Source organism: Muscardinus avellanarius (assembly GCF_963383645.1).
Source record: "Muscardinus avellanarius genome assembly, chromosome: 17".
Taxonomy (NCBI): domain Eukaryota; kingdom Metazoa; phylum Chordata; class Mammalia; order Rodentia; family Gliridae; genus Muscardinus; species Muscardinus avellanarius.
The window spans coordinates 42,283,596-42,305,288 of NC_137803.1; the positions used below are offsets into that span (position 1 = coordinate 42,283,596).

Here is a 21,693-nt window from a genome sequence, read left to right on the forward strand (position 1 = left end):
TCACTCTTACTTCTGGTTCAAATAAGATTAGAGAGCAAGCAAGAAAATCACCTAAAGCAGTTTAACTTCCTAGAATTTATTCTTGACTCATCAACTATCATGTGGTATCCACTCCATTTTTTTAAGCCAGGGATTGTTCCTTTTTGTCAGTCTCAAGATGATGATTAGAAGAGATATGGCTAATGTTGGAAAGGCAAATTACATCAGCAAGCACTGGCTATGACTGTTCCCCGTGGTTCTAAGGCAAAGAGTATCTAAGTATTCAGAACATGGTCTTCGGTGTCACACACACTTGGACTTGAGACTTAGATGAGACATTTAATCTAAGTTTGTTTTCTCACTGGCAATTAAGTAAAACAGAATAGAAGAACTTACATTTGTTTCCTCCTTCACAATAACATTGAAAATATTAAAGAATATGCAAGGATGTAGTTTGCAATATTATAAACACTGAAGAGATTTTTAGTATATAAGCTGGACATAGCGGCAGATGCCTATAATCCTAGTAGTTATGGTGACACATGCCTATAATCCTAGTACTTGGGAGGCCGAAACAGGAGGATTGAAATTTCAAAGCAACCTTTCCAACCCCTAACACCCACCCCAATTTCTCTGGGATTCAGAATGACTCACCAACTAAATCTCCTGCTACCTCCATGTTTTCTCTGAACACTTTCTTCATATTTTGGTCTGCAGACCTAGCTCTTCCCTGTGGATATGCTCAGTAGGAACCTTTGTCTTTTCTATATGTTTTGTAATAGTAGGCCTGGGAATGGGATAGGTGACCTCTACTCTCCTCACTGCTCCTCAGATGACACTAGCATGGTATTTCACGTCCTCAGATTATACTACTATTTTCCCCTACTGAACCTATCTGCCAACTCCATGATTAGTCCCCTTTATTTTTTGAATATTTTAGCTCTTAAATGTCATATTTTTTCAGTACAATTTCTATCAGATCTGTCTGCTTCAATATCCACATAAAGGAATCTCTATATCTAAGACTAGGGCCCCCATCAGTTTTTATAACATCTTTGTTCAAAATAAAAGTCAACCTTTCCTCCAGGTAGACGTACCTCATCCCATGGCACTAGATGGAGCCAGTGAAGGGTGATGAATCCCAGCCACTGGTGGCTCTCCCATCCAGACTACACACACCACCTAACCATGCATGGCAGAACTAAAGCTACACCCTTCTTCTTCTCATCTCAGATACACATTGCGTATTATACTAAATAACATGCACTGCACTCTCTCATCCCTGTGTTTCTAACTCATTTTTCCCAGAACACCAAATTAAGCCATCTTTCCACAACTATGAGATTTTAACCTTCACATTATCTCTCAAATTTCTGTGTTTTCACTCCCCTTTATATCCAGCTTATGTTTTATGAACAATCACCTTAACTTTTCCATTTCATATAACTTAAATTCCTTTGTCCCTCTATTGCTTCATTGATCACATTTGGCAAAACTTCAACTCTAGTCAGATTTCACTGTGCACCCACCCTACAATTTTGTATCATGGGCCTTAATATAAGTATGGAAAATGTACAGCATGCTCAGACTGGTCTCAGATTAAATTAAGAATTAATAACCTTAAAGATGACCCTTAATGCTATCAGGATCTCTTAGACAAATATTTCATAACTTTTTCTTAAATATACAAAACTATATCCCCTTATCCTCACCCTCAGCTAGTGAATGTATTGCCTATTTCTCAGAGAAAAAAAAAGCAATATAAAAGAAACACCCATGAACCTCTTCCCCATGGACTCACCTATATTCATTTCTACTGAAATAAACTGACAGTTCCTACTAAATTCTTTCCAGCACTCATGTATACACCTTACAAAGTCCAGTCTCTTCATCTAAAAAGCCCCATCCTCCCTCATCTTATCAAGTGCATGGCAACACAACACACCTTGTACATTATCAATTCTTCCTCTAAAACTGTACTTTTCCTAACAGTAAAAATACTGATTTTTCTTTAAAAAATAATTCCTTCTCTTTTGATTCTACTTTATATTCCAGGTATTATCTCATTTCAGTATTTTATTTTGTATCAGAAAACTTTAAATTAACTGCCCACATTTGCAGTTTCAAATTTCTCTCTTTCACTCTATAGCTCTCTCGTGCTCTTATTTATTTATTTATTTATTTATTTATTTATTTATTTTTGTGGTACTGGGGATGGAGCCTATGGTCCTTCTAATTTCTGGGATACATCCCCAGAGCTTTTATTTTTTTCTTCCCCCTTTGCCCTTTTTTTTTTTTTTTAAACATGCTCTTGCTAAGACAGTCTCACTAAGTTGCTGCACTTCTCCTGTCTCAGCCACCCAAGAATTGGGATTACAAGTATGCGCCGCCATACCTGGCTATCTTAGCCTGCTTTCTTGAACCCACATCATTCAAGTTTATGGTTGAAATCATCTAGGCATAATTCATTAATACCCTCACAAAACTAAATCTAGTAACAATTTCCTAATCTTCATATCAAAAGCACTGACAAATTTGAATCACATCCATCCTATAAACAATTTGTTCTCTTGGTTTCCAGGAAATAAAACATGTCCTGTTTCCATTTACCTTCAGCAGTATTTACTATTTCCTATCCTCTATCTAACCTCTGGAATTCAAGTGCCCCGGGCATCTTGAGCCTCTTTTCCTTGCATCTTACCTTCAGTTCCTAGGTGGTTACATCCAGCCATGCTATAAATGTCATCGCTAAGCTAGCCACTTCCCAAAGCCCATCTCCAGCAAGGTCTTTCTCTTGAGTTTCAGGCAGGTTAAATGCTGTTACTTAACATAAGCATCAGGACAGTGAAATGGCATCTCATATTCAGTACCCACAACTGAGCTCATCAACCCTCTGCTCCAAACCATTTCCCTTGCAAATTCTTTCATGTGGGGTGAACATAACACCATTCTTCTTGCTCACACTTGTACTTGAAGTTATCCCTAATTCCTTTATCTCATATCCACATTTAACTGTCAGCATCTTCTGCTCAATCTCCCTTCAAATGCAATCAGAATCCAATCATTTTGTACTTCCTCCCACCCCAATCGCCATCACCTCCGCTGCAGATTATGGCAACAGTTTTCTAACTCTTCTTCCTGTCCATGTCCTTGCTCCCACTTCTTTCTTATGCTTAGTGATCTTGCTAATATAAGTGAGATCACTGTCTTTATAGGTCAAAACTGTTTTCTATCTCACTCAAAAGGCATTCACAGGATGCCATACAATCTAGCCTCCCCAACTTCTCTGGCATTGCATCTGACTGCACTCTCCTGCGTTCACTCAGGCCTCCCAAACTCACGAACCTCTTTCTGTTTCTGGAACATTCTAAGCACTCTACTGCTTCAAAGCCCTTATCATTGCCTTTTTCTTTACATCATCTCTCCACATTGAAACACTTGCTCCTTTTCTTCCTTTAGTTTTTTTTCCTCAAACATACTTCTCTCCCCTTTATTTTTCCCAGATGTTACCAGGAAATAAACTACAAATCCTACAGATTTATTTTGCTTACTGTCTATTTCTCAAAGTACATAAGCTCCACACGGACATGTTGTTATTTACTGCTGGGCTTGCAATGCCAAGAACCGCACTCGGCCTACAGTAGAAGCTCTCTGTGCACGTGGAGAGAGCATGCAATAGCTCAGGCATGAAAACAGCACAGCAATGGAATGACCACATAAGATTCTCCATCCACTGCAAGCATGCCCGTCCCCCGCCTGCCATTCTAGAATGCCAGAAACTGATGAGCATCGCTGTCCTGTCCTCTCTATAACCTCAATAACCTGCCAGCTCCAAAGCACCACCACAATGATGGGAAGAGGGGTCATCTTCAAAAGGGCTAGAAATAGATATATTAAGTGAAAGTGGATCAATAATCTGTAAGACAGTCTGTTATCATTTTGCTAAGACAAGAATCTTCACTTTCTATATTAAATTCACAACCTCTGCTGCAGATATGGTATAAATGAAGCCACATCTGCCTAAGGGCCTACCAGAAAGCACACCAGTGCGAAGGCAAGCATGTTAGTCTGCATGCTGAGAACATGTCAAATGACTCCTATGGCCATTAACAAAATGAATGTCTTGGGGTTATGGCTGAAATACAATATTTCTGCACGAATCCTTTAAGGGTTGTTTGTTTAAAAATAATTTGCTTATTCCTAAGAGTCCAGTGACACATACTGTAATTACATAGCCTTCCTCCCAAGTCATGATTTGAGACCATTTCTGAGACCAGCAGCTACAGTAGAAAAAAGTAAAACAGTTTCTGTGAGATGAAATGCACTCCAGAATTATATAGACCAACAAAATCAAAATGCAAGCCTATTGAGAGAGGGGAGAGTGGAATCACACACAATTCAAAGGTGGAAAATATCCCCTAAAATTTGGGAGGTCACTCATTTTTTAAAAAGGTTCAACAACAAAATATCTCACATGGACTTTATTTCCCTTTGAGGAATGACAACCCTAAATTTAATTAACAAAGGGAAAAATAAGAAACAAAGCTATTATAAAACTACATGTGACCACAAGGAAATCATCACAATCAGTAATAAAACAGTGGCATTCTTAATCTCACCATAAGAGTAACCTGAGATACCTCCAGTAAACCCCTCACTTTGTAGGAAAGAAATATACTAATACTGGTAGCACTCTCTAGAAAATTATTCAGAGAAATAAACCAACAACTAAACAAAGAACTATGTACTTTTCTTAGATCCTAGCCTTTTGAAATCAACACTGATGGATGATAAATCTTGGTTAGTCGTAAAAATTATAGAAGAAACTGCTATATTATTAACTTACATATTAACTTATAGAAGAAACCATTATTGGTGTGGAATTCAATTAGTAAGTTTTAAATAACTCTGGGGAGAAGAAGGGCATTTGTGTTGAAATTCACCTCCTTACCTCCATTTTCCTCTCCGTTGGTGCTGGCCTCAGCCATCTCTGTTCCATCCAGTTCAGAATCACAGGCTAAATCCAGTGTTCCATCTGCTGGGCACGATGACTCCTCTTTCTAAGGTATTTTTTTAAATTGTGATTTATGGAGATGTATTAGCAACTTGAAAACAACTTAAATACTTTTAGAATCCTAAGGCATTTCCATAGTTATATGAGATTAGAATTTCTATACACATTTACTATTTTTTGTGGTATTGGAGATGAAACCCAGTGGCATTCTACCTCTGAGCAACACCCACAACTCTATTTTATCTTTTCTTGAAACAGAATCTCACTGAATTGCAGAGAACCTGGCTAAGTAGCTGAGGCTGATCTCAAATCTGTGATCTTCCTGTCTCAGCCTCCCAAGTACTGGGATTACAAACGTATGCCACCACACCTAGCTTATACAGATTTACTTTTTAATGTAAAAATCACTTCTTTGGGGAGAGGTGACTGGGAAAAGCCCATTGCCATGGCTGATATTTTTGTAGAAGCATTTAAAATTTATACCCAAACAAAGTCTCCCTTACACAAATGGTGTTTCCATTTTTTTTTTTCTCAATTCTACATTCTTCCTGGTGTAAAGAAATGTAAAACAACTCTGAGTTTTAATCAGCAAATTCAAAACCAAAGTATCCACATAAAGCAACTGGGAAACAATACAAGTCATTTTTAATAAGCTTGTATTATTTTCTGAAACATGCGGTGACAAGGCCCTGACACTTACTATTTGGGTTACTGACTAGAATGCCTAAGAATACCTACTTTCTTAGCCAGATATAACTTTTTGGCATTAACAAAAAAATCTCCTCAAAGGAAATTAATGAATTTTAAATGTAGCACATCATTTACTGAAGCAGTAGGTTTTTTTCATCTATAAGAAATAATATACTGAATTTATTTGTTCTAAGTTACACAACCATTTGTAGGTTGTAAGCTTTATTCCTATGGAATTTTGTTTATTAGATGGCATTTCTCATTCTAGATGGACATGGGAATGACACTAAAGTAATTTCACTAAAATAATTAACACTCAAATATCTAAAGCTTTTTCATTTTATTTCTATTTTTTTCTCTTTATCAGGTATGCACTCTTAGCAAAACCTCATTAAGTTCACCTTTTGCTGTCCAATGAATATCCCATTTAAATTAGGAAGTTTTCGAGTACAAGGAATAAATTATTATTTTTTTTTTGGTGGTACTGGGGTTCATGGAAACCCTCTACCTCCAGGCTACACTCCCAGACCTATTTTATATATTTTTATTTGGAAACAGAGTCTCTTAAGCCAGAGAGGCTGGCTTCGAACCTGCATAATCCTCCTGTCTCTGCCTCACAAGCATGGGGATTACAAGCCTGTGCCACCACACCCAGCTAAATTACTTATTTTTACAAAAGACAAAAGGGATACAGGTGTGAAATATATACATACACCAAATGATGGTCATTATGTCAGAGATTTTATGCCTGCTGTGATCATCTTAAAATTTCTGATAATCCATGACATCCCTCCCTGTAAATTTTAAAGAATCAAGAATTTTAAGAAAGTCTTAACTATTTTCCATGATCATATGTTATGGAGTGGAACCACAGATATATGTTACTTAAAAAATGTTATTGTTTAAAATGCAATATGAGTTTATTTGAATGACATCTAAAACATCTAAAAGGCATAAGGATCATTCTTCTGCCCACTGCTCAAATCTAATTTTGTTTACCTTTATATGTTTGAAAATGCATCATACATGGTAATAACACACATAATATACAGGATAATATGACTTACTTTGAGAGCATAGAGGCCTGACTTTCCAGGGATTTTGAAGAATGTTCCATCCCCTATTCGAGTGTTAGTGTGAAGCATTGCATTCAGACAGGCTAGTGGAGAGGTTCCGCTAGAAAATAAAATTGTTCAGAAACGAAGCAGTCTGAGATGCAACTCCTACAGCAAAACCATTCTCTGAATCATTTCAGAAAAAAAAAGACCTTCTTGTATGCCTTTGTAAAATATCCTACCAACCCCAAAAACATCTACATTACAATAACAGGCCAGTTCAGTTTCCTCAAAGTTAATCAGATGCATCTGTCTTACCAGCTTCAGGCAAAAAGTCCCCCAAAGAGAAATTATGCTTTTATTCACAAAGCAACCAACACTGTATTTTTTTTTAAAGCCCAAACTTTTATGTGGTGTTATTTTGTAAAATAACACTATGAAGCCTCATATTTAAAATAATACAGACAACTTGATGGTTGCACTTCAATAATCACACAAAAAAAAGAAAAAAACAAGTTCAAGGCCAACTCCATCTCATAGGTTGAAAAGCAACAAAAGAATAATAAGAAACCAGGGAAGAACTGATTTAAAATTATAAGTATTTAAGTTACTCACATGGGTCTGTGTTTCTCACATGGCAAAATGAGAATATATATTTATCTTTCTATCTCTGATATAACTTATACAATGACATCATTTTCTTATATATGTCAAATAAAGAAATGTGTTAGAAATTCTGCAACAGCTTACAATTATGTTTCACATTAAAGACATAACTGAATTATAAAATCAGTTTCCTTAAATTAAGCAGCATTAAAATAATGATTCACAAAATCAGAGTACATATGTACTAACATTACTGAAATATATTTAATATTTGCAAAGATATTTATGAAATATATAATACATATATATTTTCTGGGTTAAATTTCAAGCATTTTTTGTATTTTGCATATAAAATTATATCTTTGCAAACCTGAAACTAAAACTACAATTGATTTCCTTTATGTTTTTTGTATTTTTAACTTCTAAGTATGCTAAAAGACCAGTATTTGATCAAACCAATATTTTATGAGAAGCACTATCCATTTGCATGTCTCCTAAAGGTATCTAACACAAGATATTTTAGGGGCAAAATAGACTTTCAGATATTAAACTTTCGATTTCTGAGATAAAAATATTTTTGTTACAAAATTAAAGCTTTTCTACAAATCCAAATTAAAATTTTTCTCTCAGATTTTACTATGAAAACTTATAATTAAAATCAGAGTCGAATTTGCTGAGTTGTCAGAACACAATAGCAGGTCAGCATATGTATGTATTGTTATAAAGTCGTATAAATATTATCATAATATGAATATTGTATATTATTTAACAAAGCAGCTCCTCTGTGCCAACACATAAATATGATTCCATTGGGTCTGAAAGGAAACAAGGATCCTAATATAAATCTGGTCACAGAACAATGCAGTTGTAACCCTGAAGTACATATGGTAATAATGTTGTGTATTTATGTAATATCTACAGACTTCATTCTATTTTTCCCTTAAAATATTTTCGCTAATATTTAAGTGGATCCAGGAATACCTATAAAGTAAAAGATAGTCATCTCCCCTGAAGTTTCTCTATATGAACGAATTCTAGATGAATAATGCAATACGTGTTACACTGAACACTGCAATATATATACGTTTTCATTACATTTTACTCTTGAGACAAGAGCACAGAAAAATTTGAAGCTGGGAATTATTATGCCAGGTTCTTTTGAGTTTTAATTTAGTGAAACTGTCAAAAATACAGACTTCCCATAGGGATTTGGAAAGAAGATATTAATATGATAAGTAAAATAGAATCCAATACATAAAAAGGTACAATGCTGATTTTTTAAAGTAACTTAATATAATTCTCAACCTAAAATGAGACCTCACTACACAACCTAAAATGAGATCTCATGCACACAAATCCAAAAACTCAGATTTAGAACATTCCAGAATAATACAGATTTAAAGACAAGTAAAAATTCTGAACAAATATTAAACCATTATAACTTATATTTTGTTTCTCAAGTAAAGTTAATTTTAGAAAATATTGGTTATTAAATAATTGTTTAATGTTATGCTAGCTGAAAGAAAGCGTATGTGCTAAGTACCAAGTATCATACAAATAATAAGCTCTAAAGAACAAGAATACATTTTTAAATTATACTGTCTATTATCTCAAGATTTACTATGAAAAAAATTTAAAAATATGTAATTTAGTCACATGACAATGCCTCTACAAAAGTCTCAATGAGTACTCAAATTTCCTTAAATCTTTCCCAAGACAAAAATTATTTTTTGGAAACTACACATTTACATTTTAGGAAACATAGAAAATACTATACAATTGATTTAATTAACTAGTCAATTGGTTGTAAGCATAATAACTGCATTTCTTTATTGAAAATATTATTCTGGTTTGTTATTTAAAAAATAAAAATTTTCTTCAAAAAAGTTTAATGCTTATTAGAAAAGTAACTGAATCATCCAACATACCATACACAATAATAACCTATATTTTAAACATCTTTCATACCATCTAATTGTTATTATTCTCTCAATTTCATAAAGTCTAGACAACTTGAACTCATTTTCTTGAAGAAATATATTGTATTAATTAATTGCTTATTCAACAAAAATAAAAAAGTATATAAATTATACTCAGAAAAATAAAATTATCAAGTATAATTTATCTATACTTAAAACACAAAGAATAAAAATGGGCATGAAAAATATGAAGCAAATATGCTTTCAGTCTATATTTTTAGAGATCAAGAATACTTATGTAATATATCAGTTTTATCTTACTCAAAAACATTCCTTTACAATTAATGCAAAGGTTAATCATCTCAGTTAGAATTAAACAATTTTAATAAAAATTCAGTAAATATATATATATATATATATATATATATAAAATAAAACATTAAGGTTATAACAAAATACCTCTGAAATGTCAAGAAGTTACTTACTTTCTAACAAGATGAATTGGAAGAACCATGATATCCCGATTGATTTTTAAAAAAAAGAAAAAGGAAAAGAAAGTTAGTTTTCCAATGTAAAACACAATTCTTCCTTTCACCATTTCATGTACAGTAGTTAGACCAAAGTCTTAGATTTAGCTGTGGAGGAAAGGTCGGGAAGAAAAAAAAAGTGAATTGGGCTAAAAAGTGAATTTGACTTTCTTTTCTAATATTTAGATAATGCCTTCATTTTGTTCAAAATACACATTTATTTCCACATTATAAATACAATAAGAAATTTAAAAGCAGAATAATCTGTGCCCCAATTACTTTCTTTCTTCCACTCCCTATAATTGGGCCCTTTCCTATATACCTGCCAGGGGAGATATAGAGCTTATTTTACTTATTTGTCTTTCTCCCTATACTCTAAGGTTATGGAACCTTCTGGTTTGTTTTCATTTCCCACAACCCCTGAAGCCGAACAGGGATGGAATTTGGAGGCAGGGGAGCAGGCATAATTTAAACTGTCTAGACATCAAAGAACCCCCAGAGACACTTTGCAGAGTCCCAGTGCTGTGTGAAATACAGAAAAACCCTTGCTTTATGTCATCAAATCACTGGAACACATAAAATTTTACTGATAGTGAGTACATAGTGGATAACCTCTATGTTTAATTTTTTTAATTGATAATACTGGGAAATGTGATTAAAAGATTATTTGTAGACATAAACAAATGTCATAATGATAGGCTTTCATTCCTTTATATAAAAATAATAATGCTTTACAAGACAATATTTAAATAATTCAACTCTGTATTTTATTACATTAATGTAATTCTTAATAAAAATTTTAAATGAAATTTATTTCTTGTAAATCTTTTTAAATCTCATTTTCAGAAATATGGATATAAAAATTAATTCCATGCAATGTTAGTGTTAAAATCCAACAAATTCAATAAGCAATTTTAAGTACTATTATTAGACAGTTTCTGTGCTAAGTGCTATTAATATAAACAATTACAGTCTCGTTCTTCTTCCAGAAAAAGAAATAAAAATAGCTTTTTATAAGTACTTCCAGTGTTAGCTTTGAGAAAATACTTTAATTATAAAGGTTATATTTTTAAGAGTAAGTGATGCGGGCCTCTGGCAGTACAAAAGTAAGATTTTAGTTGTTGATGTAGGATATTTGTATTCACTTTATAAAAATTGACTTACTTGTATTTATGATTTGCATAATAAATCTATAAATGTTATTCATTCCAAAAGTGTTTTTAAATCTTATAAAATGAATAACAATCTCTTGGATTTATTTGGCAATTTTTATATTTTATGAGCACATCTCTACTAGTGGAGAAGAATAAACTATTTTTTTATTTTTTTATTTTTGCAGTACTGGGGATGGAATCAAGGGGCATTCTACCTTTGACCTACACCTCCAGTCCTATTTTTCATTCTTTATTTTGAAACAGGGTCTCACTAAATTGTGGAGGGCCTCACTAAGTAGCTGAGGCTTGCCAGTGTTGTGAAATGTGTTCGGTGTGTGTGGGGAGAAGAAATTGCCCCACCACAACCACACAAACAGAAACACAGAAAAAAAAAAAAAAAACACACAAAAAAACGCAGGTCCTTGTCCTAAGCTAAGAATAAATATGCATAGCTTGGACAGTTGCTGAAGATTTAAAGAAGTTTATTAAAAGATTGAAATACAGAGAATAGGAACAGCTCCATCCCAGACTGGCACAAAGAGGTGACTCGAATGAGTACACCAAAGGAATTACACGTGGACTCAGCCTTTTTTATAACCATGACCTCCATCTTATTATCCAGATGTAGTAACCATTCCTGTAAGGTACTTCCCCCAGTCAGGTGTGGTAAGGTGGCTCCTTTCCTGAAGGGCAAGGTCAAACCCTGTCCCATCCTCCCTAGATCATCAGTTAGATCTGTCTTTAGAAAGAGGAAGCCCTAGCTCTCCTCTACTGACTTGTTAATTATTTTGAGCTAGGTTAATTTACATTGGAATACCTGCCTGTTTTAGGCAGAGATCAAGTCCTTTCTTTACCTATGTCTGCTTCCATTTTGACACAACTATTTTTGAAATATATCAATTATTTTCTTTTGAAATATATTAATAATCAGAGCTTTCCCAGATCTTCCTGGGCCGTTCCCAATACTGGTACAGCCGTGAACCCAGATCCTCCCAAATGCTGGGGTTACAAGCATGCACCACCATGCCTGGCAAAGTATAAACTATTTTAATGGTGAATGAGGATGATGCCTAAACATGAACAATAAGACAATATACATTGGCTGAAGAGACATTAACTAAGATAATTAAAAACCAACCAGCTTCTTGCTCTAAAAATACTACTACTAGTGAGGAATTCTCTAAAATGACTCCAAATAAAACCTTTATTAAAAAACGAGTCCTCTATATGTTATATGAATAATTATGTATGTAAAATAGGTAATTTATACGTTATTTGAATAATCCCAACACAAAATGTGCAAGAAAATTATTTATAGTAATCCTAAAATTTAATTTTAAAAAACAGTATCCCAAGCTTTATGGTCCCTCTAAGATCACTAATGGGAATTTGTAATGAACACTGATATATGAAAAATAACAAGGATTATAGGTTAGAAAAAAGAACAAATATGAATATAAAAAAAAATCAACTCTATGAAATGGGTCATATTTAAAAGGAAGGCATTTTGCAAATATCTATGGGACTATCCCTACGTGATTTTCAATATTTTGTATGTTTCTAAGGTAACAGTATGTATGTAGACCTACTGCCTGTTTTATCAGATGGAGATTCCAAGGCAAGAAAAATTATCAAATAAAATAACATATACAATTTAATTCTTAAATTTGGAGACATCTCAAACCTTAATGTGTGTCTCTGACTGACTTGAACAATAAAAAAAGAGTCTTAAAATATAAAAAGATCTTTGAACTTCAACCTTTTTATCCCTTTTAGAGAGACAACTAAACTACAACTAGAGGCTCTAGTAATCCATACAGAAACTAAATTGATCTTTTGTTTTAGAAGACAAAAATTCTAAAACATTAATGGGAAGAGAAGAATATACTTAGTATTATTGCCAAATAGAAATCCTAAGGCTATTAAGATATAGCCCTACAAAAGCACAAAGAATTTAATCTAAATCATAATTTTAAAATATTTCCTATCAAAACAGGAGGTGAGGCGTTCATCTCTGATTATAGACACCCAATTCACTGCATGCCAGAAGTATAGCTAGACATTACCAACGGTTCCTCTACAAATATGCAAGTCTCAACATGCCACCTGAACTCTGCCTACTTTGAAGCCAGCAGAGTACAATAAACAAGAACATGTGCTCTGGAACAACCTGTCAGGCTGAATTCACTCAAGGCAAGACGATTCAGTAGTTGTGTTACATTAAGCCCAACCTTTCTAGGTCTCAGTTTTCCTCAGCACAAAATATGAATAATAAAAGTCCCTGCATCATAAGGTCTATTCTAAAGATTAAATTATCTATAATGATGTTGGCATGTTACAGGTATTAAAAAATGATGAGCATTATATATACTACCACTAATAACCAAAGTAACCAACATCTAGAGGTCCAAAGAAGAGAAAATGGAAAATATAATTACATAGCTTATTTAAGGAATTGGTACAGATAAGATTCTGTTTAGCTTCTAATTTCACTTTCATCTCAGTATCCAATAAAATGAAGACAAGGGCATGTGGAATATTCTGAGTCTGTGGTCTTTCACATGGGAATAACATTGAAAATAAGTGATTACTTGTTCATTGAGAGTATAGGGAGATGACAGTAACAAGTGTCCAGTATTATATTTATTAAGAGCATCTATAATGTGTCTGAATTTTCACAATTGTCCCTTATTCTTTATATTCCTTAAAGCCACCATAAAATATAAACATAATTCCCAGTTTTAAAGACGTGACTGAGGCTCAGATATAAGAGTATCACTTAAGTCCCATAACAGCAAAGTAACAAAGCTGAAATTCAAATTTGAATCAGATTCCCAAGTCTATACTCTTTCCACTATCTCACATTCTCTTTCCACAGCACTATCTGCTCACCCTAATCTACCATAAGCACTAACAGAGAATTATTTAGCACTTGAAGAAAACAAAGAAAAGCCAGATACTGCTAAAAAGTAAGGTTGTAAGTTCCATTTTCATTCAATATATTTCATTCAATGATTTCCCCAGAGTAGACTTTAAATATTATAAATAAAAAGTAGGCTACAAAGATGACTCTGTTGGTTGTCTTTCTTGGGTAATGTTATTCTTGAAGATTAAAGAAGAATGAACTCTGAGAAAATATTGCAGAGAATTCAGACCTATAATTGAAATGCCTCTGTACAACCAGATCATTAAAAAAAAATCCATCCGCTGAACAAACACTTATGTGTCATGCTAATCTTAAAATAAATTTGCACTCTGACAGTGTTCTACACATAGCAGAAATACAGGGCAAGCTGAGCTGATTTTCTGAACATACAGGAAAGGAAAGGGTGTTAGGATAAAGGCAACTTCAAGGCATGTTACAAACATGAGGAAAAATTATTTGAAATTTAAGTGTTGTCCTTAGTTTATTCCAAGGAAAAGGCTGAGATGTGATCATGTATGAAAGCATCATCTTATCACCTTTAAGTACAGCAACAATCTGTAGTCACTGGTGGATCTTTGAGACTTTATACTATTTGTCCATCCATGCTACCCCAAAGAGGATATTCCCAAATAGGCCAAAATATATCTCTTCCAAAAGAAAAATCATGAATTTGATATGATAAAAAGGAACAGACATTCTAGTTAATCTGGCATAATAAAATGTTATATTAAAAACATAACTTTCTGACTTTTAGTTGCAGCTACTTAACCTCTCCCATTGTGTTAACAACAGTTAATACTGCACTATTACCAAAATCTGTCCTATGGGATATTAGTCCCAAATAATGTTCCAAAAAGTCTGGTATCTGGGAAACAAAACACAAATGCACCCCTGCATTTACAATATAATTAAGATCTCTAAAAACTCCTGCCTAACTCAATGTTTTCTAGCCTCATATAATAAATGAATCTTCTGCACCCATATTTAACAATGTTTCCTATTATGGTATGCCAAAAATACACAGAAGGAAATGTTATCCTATATTTACATAGTTAGAATCATTAGTTAAAAAAAACCTACCTAGTAGCCCTTATTCCCAGGAATATCTGATTTTATTAGCTAAATCTTAAGAGTATTTTAAAAGTATACAAAGTATCTACTTTTCCATAAGAAATAGTGCAATGTGATGACTTTTCCATGAGTGAATTTATGAAATAAAATACAGCCAAACACTTTAAATAACATGGAAATTTATAAACAGTATCCATATATAATTGAGAATTGTATATTTTCAAAATAATATTACCCAAAATTGACAGAAAGAACAGAAAAATCATCTTACCCATCTCCTCAATGATTCCCAACTCTTACATGGTGAAGGGTGCTACCCTCTTCCTTACCACCAGCAACAGAAGCATTTCCCAGACTATTCTAATTGTTTTGCTTTAATGATGCTTCAATAAAGTTCATCTTAAATTTACATTTTCACTTTCTCATACCCTAATTTAATCTTTGCCTCACTCACAAAAGGACAATTTCATCACCCCTAACTCTTCTGTCTTCGATATCTTCCTGTTCCAATTCATCTAACATGCTGGTACTAAGTAATTTTCCTATTTAGGAACACAAAGCACTACTTAGATTATTCGTAGGCCATACGATTCATTGGATTTTTAAGAAATCTGTGGTTTTCACTGCCCACCAAAGGAAGTACCATCTCCTGGTGCAGACAACAGAGTCCTCTACAATACACTGGGCACCTACTTCACTTTCATCTCTCCTAGGTCTGGACCATCTTCCTATCATCTGATCCATCAGTAATCCCCCTGGAGAGATGATTTCCTATTTCTCTCCTTTCATTTGTGTTAAGCCCTGTGCCTGGAATCATCTACCCCTCCTACTGTGCTTCATTCTGCCACTCAAAATACAATTTCTACAGAATATTTTAACTACCAGCTGTATAGTGAAGCCTTTTTCCCCCCTAGAATAATCTTAACACTTTTCATCTCCTTCATGGTTTCTTGTCTTCAAAAACTGTTTGCACCTGTTGAGCTTCCTGCTCTTATTACTTTCAATAAGTTTGGAAATTTTACAGGGAAAAGACATATATTTAACTTTGTATTGCCTGACAAGCCATCCCAGTGTACTTACAAGGTGTTCACTCCAATAAATTTAATGACTGCTATAAAGCTGTTATAATCATGGATGTGCAAAACATCAGCAAAAAATATCACCAATATTGTTTTGAAATTCATGGCTACAACCACATCTGTACCCACTCTACATACCAAGCAGTCTGCAGTGGTCATCTTACATATGCATGCCCTGCAGTTCTTTCTTTCAGAAACTCTTGTTCCTTATTAACATGATTACAGTCTGCCAATCAATGGAATGGTCTTGACTTCCCAACAAGAAATCTGGACAGATTAGATTATTCTCTGGTCAGAGTCATCAGTCAATAGGTGGAAATTGGTGTATTTGGAAAGAATAAAGGAATAAATTGAAAGAGCATAAGTTTTTTGTTTTGTTTTTGTTTTTAGAAGGAGCATCAGTTCCAAAGACATAAAATTGATTAGCTGATACATATCTCTACCCACATAAAAAAGGAGCCTGTTGAGAGTAGGGCTAACCAGAAGAAAACAAAAAGCACAGAAAAGAAAGAAATGATACTACTTGAACTCCTGCATTATGTAATCATCATGTAGAAGATCAATCCATTGGATGTTTAATTTAAATAAACCAATAAATCCCCTATTTTTATTTTTGATAACTAATAGAAAGCCTAAGTGACTTATATGACCTAACCTTACTTTTAGACGCTTCAATGTCCTCATCTGCAAAATGGAGTTTAAATTGGCTATGTTTTAAGGACCTATCAATCCCTTTCTGCTTAAGGTCTTAAGGACAATGAGTAATAGTTTGGTTATTGAATTTCTAAAGTTCATTTCTACTGGGCTTCCTTCCTGTATGTATGTATTCCTCGCTCAATGTTCTTTGCTCCTAATATCTACTCGTTGCCTCTCCAGGCCACAATTACTCTCTCTGCAGATCAGCTGGCATTATAGCCTATGGTATTGTCATAGCATTTAATTCTGGCCAGTCTAACACCAAACCACTGTGACAACTGGCTCCTGGATAACTCTGATTTTATTGATGAACTTGCACAATCCAAAAACATTCAGGAGCTTGTTAGCATTTCAAAATTTACAGAGTAGGATTTTGTTTTTATACTGGAAATGTAACCCAGGTGCATCCTACCTATGAACCACAGCCCCACCCCTTTTATTTTGAAACAGAAATTCTCTAAGTTTTTGAAGCTGGCCTTCAACCTACAATCCTCTTGTCTCAGCCTTCCAAGTACTGGGATTATAGGCATGCACCACTGTGCCTGGCTGTAGAACAAAATTTAAAGCTTTGGAGTTCCAAGTATTGATTGAGGATGTCTAGGCATGGGAATTATTAAATACTCTAGGAAGAATATAAACTGATATAACCAATTTGGAAAGACATTTGGAAATATCTAGTGAAAATAAAAAGGGTGCATATTCTACAGATAAACAATTTTACTCCCTGACATAAGCACTAGAAAATCTCACAATTTTACTAAAAGGCATTATTTGTTATATGGAGAAAGACAATAAATAACCTTAATGTTCAATAGAGCATAGCTATAAAATTTTACCTAGACGATCACAGAACAGATATAAAATTCCCAACTACAATAATACATGGTAAATTTCTGACACTGGCTGACTGAGGAAACGGGGGGGGGGGATCAAAGGAACTTCAGCTTTTGCTGTTATATTTTATTTAAAAGAAATCTGAAACAAGTATGACAAAATGTCCACAGCTGTTAATTTCAGCTCGTGTCTCTTGGTGTGTATGAAAACTCGGCTATATTTTCAAAATGCAAAAAAATGATTGTTATTGTTATAATTCATTTCCCCACAATTTGGGTTATTTCTAATCCTACCAAATTTTCACTGATTCAGTTTTTATCACTGGTTCGTAATTTTTATGCAAGTAAATATTATTTATGTGGAGAGTGTAAAGGTAAAGCATTATGCCCACTTAAAATTAAAAGTCCCTCCCAAGTCCAATCAATACCAAAGCTGTACCTTCTTCTCTTTCAGATCTTTCTGTATTTACACACACACACACGTTCAACTTTCTGGTTTAATTTCTTTATATTAACAGAAACTAAAGCATTTACCACACAGTGATAGATGTGGTTTGTATGTAATATGACTGGGAGATTTTCCTAGCTGAATTTTTTTTTTTGCTTTTATTATTATATAGAATTTTTTAATGTTTCTAATATTCATATAATGCTTGTAAGGATTTATAGAATAGAATTACACATCAGGATTTATAAATTTCTTTAATAAAAAATAATTAGCTTGAATATAATTTTACCCACTTAAAAAGAGCAGTAATAAAGATACACTGTTCCTTATATACATAATTATCTCTCTAGATTCCAGAAGTTGAGTTTATAGTTTGACAGGAGTTTTGATAATTCTCACAGCTCTCTTCCAATGACAGTACATACTCCATGATGGGCAATGTCAATACTTGAATTTTTGCAAATCCAAACAAGGGTGGGGTGATAAGGTTATTCCAAGAAGAGTGAGCAGAAAAAAGAATAAGCAGAATGTTCTAGGCAGCAGAATGATTAGCTCACATTCCCAGAGCAGTGAGTATGAGGGAGAGTACGGAAGGGATCGGATTCCACAGGGAAGGCATGCAGCACATGATGAGGGAGGGCATTCAGAACACCAGTCTGAACCCCACAGCAAGCAGCTTAACCTTTGTGCAGGAGATGATGGTGAGCCCCAGAGCATCTTAACAAAGAAGGTACTTTTGTCCATCTGTCAGCACAAGAACAGATTTTAACTAAAGCAAACCTAGAAGACAGACCACCTGGGAGCCATCAGTACTGGCCTGCAGAAGAGTTGACAAAAACTTCACCAGACCCATGATGGCTGCGTAGAGATGTGATTGTAGAGTAAAAAAGTACATGAGGGCAAACAGTCAGACTGTAATGGACAAAGTTTTTAAAAAAAGATGTACAACTACAATGCACCAATAAAAAAGATGTATGACAATAATACAACAGTAAAAAATTAAATTAACAAAACAGTCAGACATACCTACCATATGTGTGAGACAAGGGTGAAGAAGTTAATATTTTTTCAAGGACTAGGGGTGAGTGAATGGAGGTACAATTAATTAAGACAGGCAATACAGAAGGGATGTTTTGGAAATAATATGGTGAATTCAGTTCTGAACTTAATATTTTAAAGATATGCATCCAAAATTCAGATACATACATGAATCATAGAGTCATTACTGGGATAAGAGACAAATTCTGGAACCATAAATATCTGCATGGTATTTGGAATGGGGACAAATGACAAACACAGTTGTAGAGTAATAAAAGATAAGAAAAAATTACTCTATTCTATTATATTCTGAACTTCAGTTCTGCATATGAAAACATTCCTGATATCAAAGAATGAAAAAATCCTATAAATATTTTATTCTAATAAGGTATACTTTAACTTCAGCATATGACTATTTCAGAAGCCGGAATAAATCTCTATATTCATAGATAGAAACAACCTAAAATAAGAAGCTGTCTAGAGAATCTTGTCAGCAGGAACCCTTCTTATAATATAGCTTTCCTTTTAAAAGTAATACAATATATTTTTCTTATCTTTCTTAAGATAGGTTTGGAGAAGTGGCATTATTAATTCATCATATCTAGGTTATTTTCTGACCTTCTGTGAATAATGCAGAATGGCCTTGCATTACGTTGGTTTGGTTTATATTCTCACCAGTAGCATATATGCAAGAAGTATGAAATAGAGTCAGGGCAACGTGCATGAACTGGTTCATTTATTGGGTAAACAAAAAAAAAATTTCCAAAAATTGCTGTAACCTGCATTTTTGTGATTGTTAATCAGATCAAATACTTCTTTGCATATGCATACTCCTCAGCCTTATGTGTTGGAGTACCTCTGATCATTCCCTTGAACCATGAAGACTTAAGATAATTTCCCCCTTATTGTCTTAATAATTTATATCATACCTCTAGCATATTCACTAAAATATGTTCTTTTCAGTTAAATGTCATTTTGACAGGCAGGCATAGTATAAGCCAAATATGCTCATCTTTTCCCTCGTACTTTATTTTACATCTTCTAACCATGAAAAGTTATTTCTCTATCAGAAATGGGTTAAATGTTAATTTTTTTCCTAAATTTTCCCTCAAGGGCATGAATGTTTCATATTTGAATTTTTCATCATGCTTTTATCATCCCAACATAAAACACAACTACCACATTACATGTTCAATCAAAATTTATCATTTGTAATATCTTTCCATGATTCAGAAACATAGAGCATAGTTCCCTTGTCCATTACTCTTTACTTCAGCTTCAGCTTCCCACTCCTTTTCTGCAAAAAACTGGCACTACTCCTCCAAAATTCCTTGATCAGCACTATGTCAATAAAATTCAGTTCAAAATGTTGCTAGCTATGGAAGAAATTTTACCTTTAAATTTTTGATAAAGAAAATATGCCTAAAAATAACTATACTGACCACTACTGTTAAGATTTCCACTCAAATCACAAGACAAATGACAAATTAATTTAACTTTCCTCTCTCCTCTCTCTGCCTCCTCTTTCTCTGTCCACTTGTGTTCTCAAGGTACTTTTTTCTATAATGTATTCTTTTAATTGAAGTGTTAACATATAAAGATATTTAATAAATATATAATACATGTTTAGATATTTAAGGTACAACTTTTTAGGCAAAACAACTTTCTGCTACAAAATAAGTTTTGTGAAGTTCAAACATCATAATTTATTTAAGATGCTGTGACATGGATAAACAGATAAAGTTTGGATAGAATTATAAAACAAACTTTATTTTTCAAAAGGCCTCATTTCAAGGTAAAATCTCTTACTGAAACAATGTTTTAGAAAAAAGTATAAACACAAAGATAAGGAGAATTTAAGCACTCTTCCCTCCTCAAACTTGCAACACATAAGAATATATCTTAAGAATTGGCAGTACGTCTAAAAGAAATGCAATACACTTCGTTCATGGTTTAATTTCATCCTAAGGGAAATATGATTCATTAAGAGACCTAAGTTGGAAGTAGGGATTGCAGAAATGCTTATATTTGCTACAAGCTCATAGTAATACTCTTACATTCAGAAAAACAGCAACCACCACCAAAAAAAAAATGCATAAAAAATAGTAAAATAAAGGTTAGGAAGGATATAATCAATGCAAATCTTTAAAAAAAATAAACAATAATATTTGAGATTATGAATTTTGAGAATTATATACCCATACATATTAATAAACTCCAAAAGTAATGCTACTCATAGGTTATGTGTATTACCTCCATTTTACAGTAATATGTATCTTCTATAGGAAAATGTGCATTTTGATGACCCATGAGGAGAAATATATGTTTAGATAAAACAAAATATCCTGTACATTATTTGATAGCAGTATTAACATTCCAACTAGGTATACAAGGACTCCCTAAAGAACCGCTCCAGTAAGGAAAAGGGGGAACAATATGTAAATGAAATCAGGGTGGAAACAAAGAGAATTGGTGAGCTAAGTTAAAAATTCAAGAGAAATTACTTTAAACCCATGGTCCTATTTAACCAACTAAATAAATGGCAACTCATTAAAGAGTTGTTAAAATGATGGAAAACTTATCGTTGCTTACCTAACAATAGGAGAAATGTTTTTTCTGTCTTTCTTCATTTTTTTATCTTTTTGAAAGACAACTTGG

The 21,693-nt window shown here is 33.5% G+C and overlaps 1 protein-coding gene across 2 annotated transcripts in view; it reads right to left on the reverse strand.

Annotated features, from left to right (window-relative positions):
* The window catches only part of ASXL3 (ASXL transcriptional regulator 3), a gene marked incomplete at both ends in the record, with an annotated part of 184,131 nt that overhangs the window by 107,799 nt on the left and 54,639 nt on the right, over window positions 1-21,693 (reverse strand). Inside the window, 2 exons of one of the 2 annotated variants that reach the window (XM_080714757.1) lie at window positions 4,931-5,039; window positions 6,751-6,859. In XM_080714757.1, the coding sequence (XP_080570883.1) occupies window positions 4,931-5,039; window positions 6,751-6,859 (218 nt within the window). The remainder of the gene's footprint in view (window positions 1-4,930; window positions 5,040-6,750; window positions 6,860-21,693) is intronic. The other variant, XM_080714756.1, reaches the window with a different exon arrangement.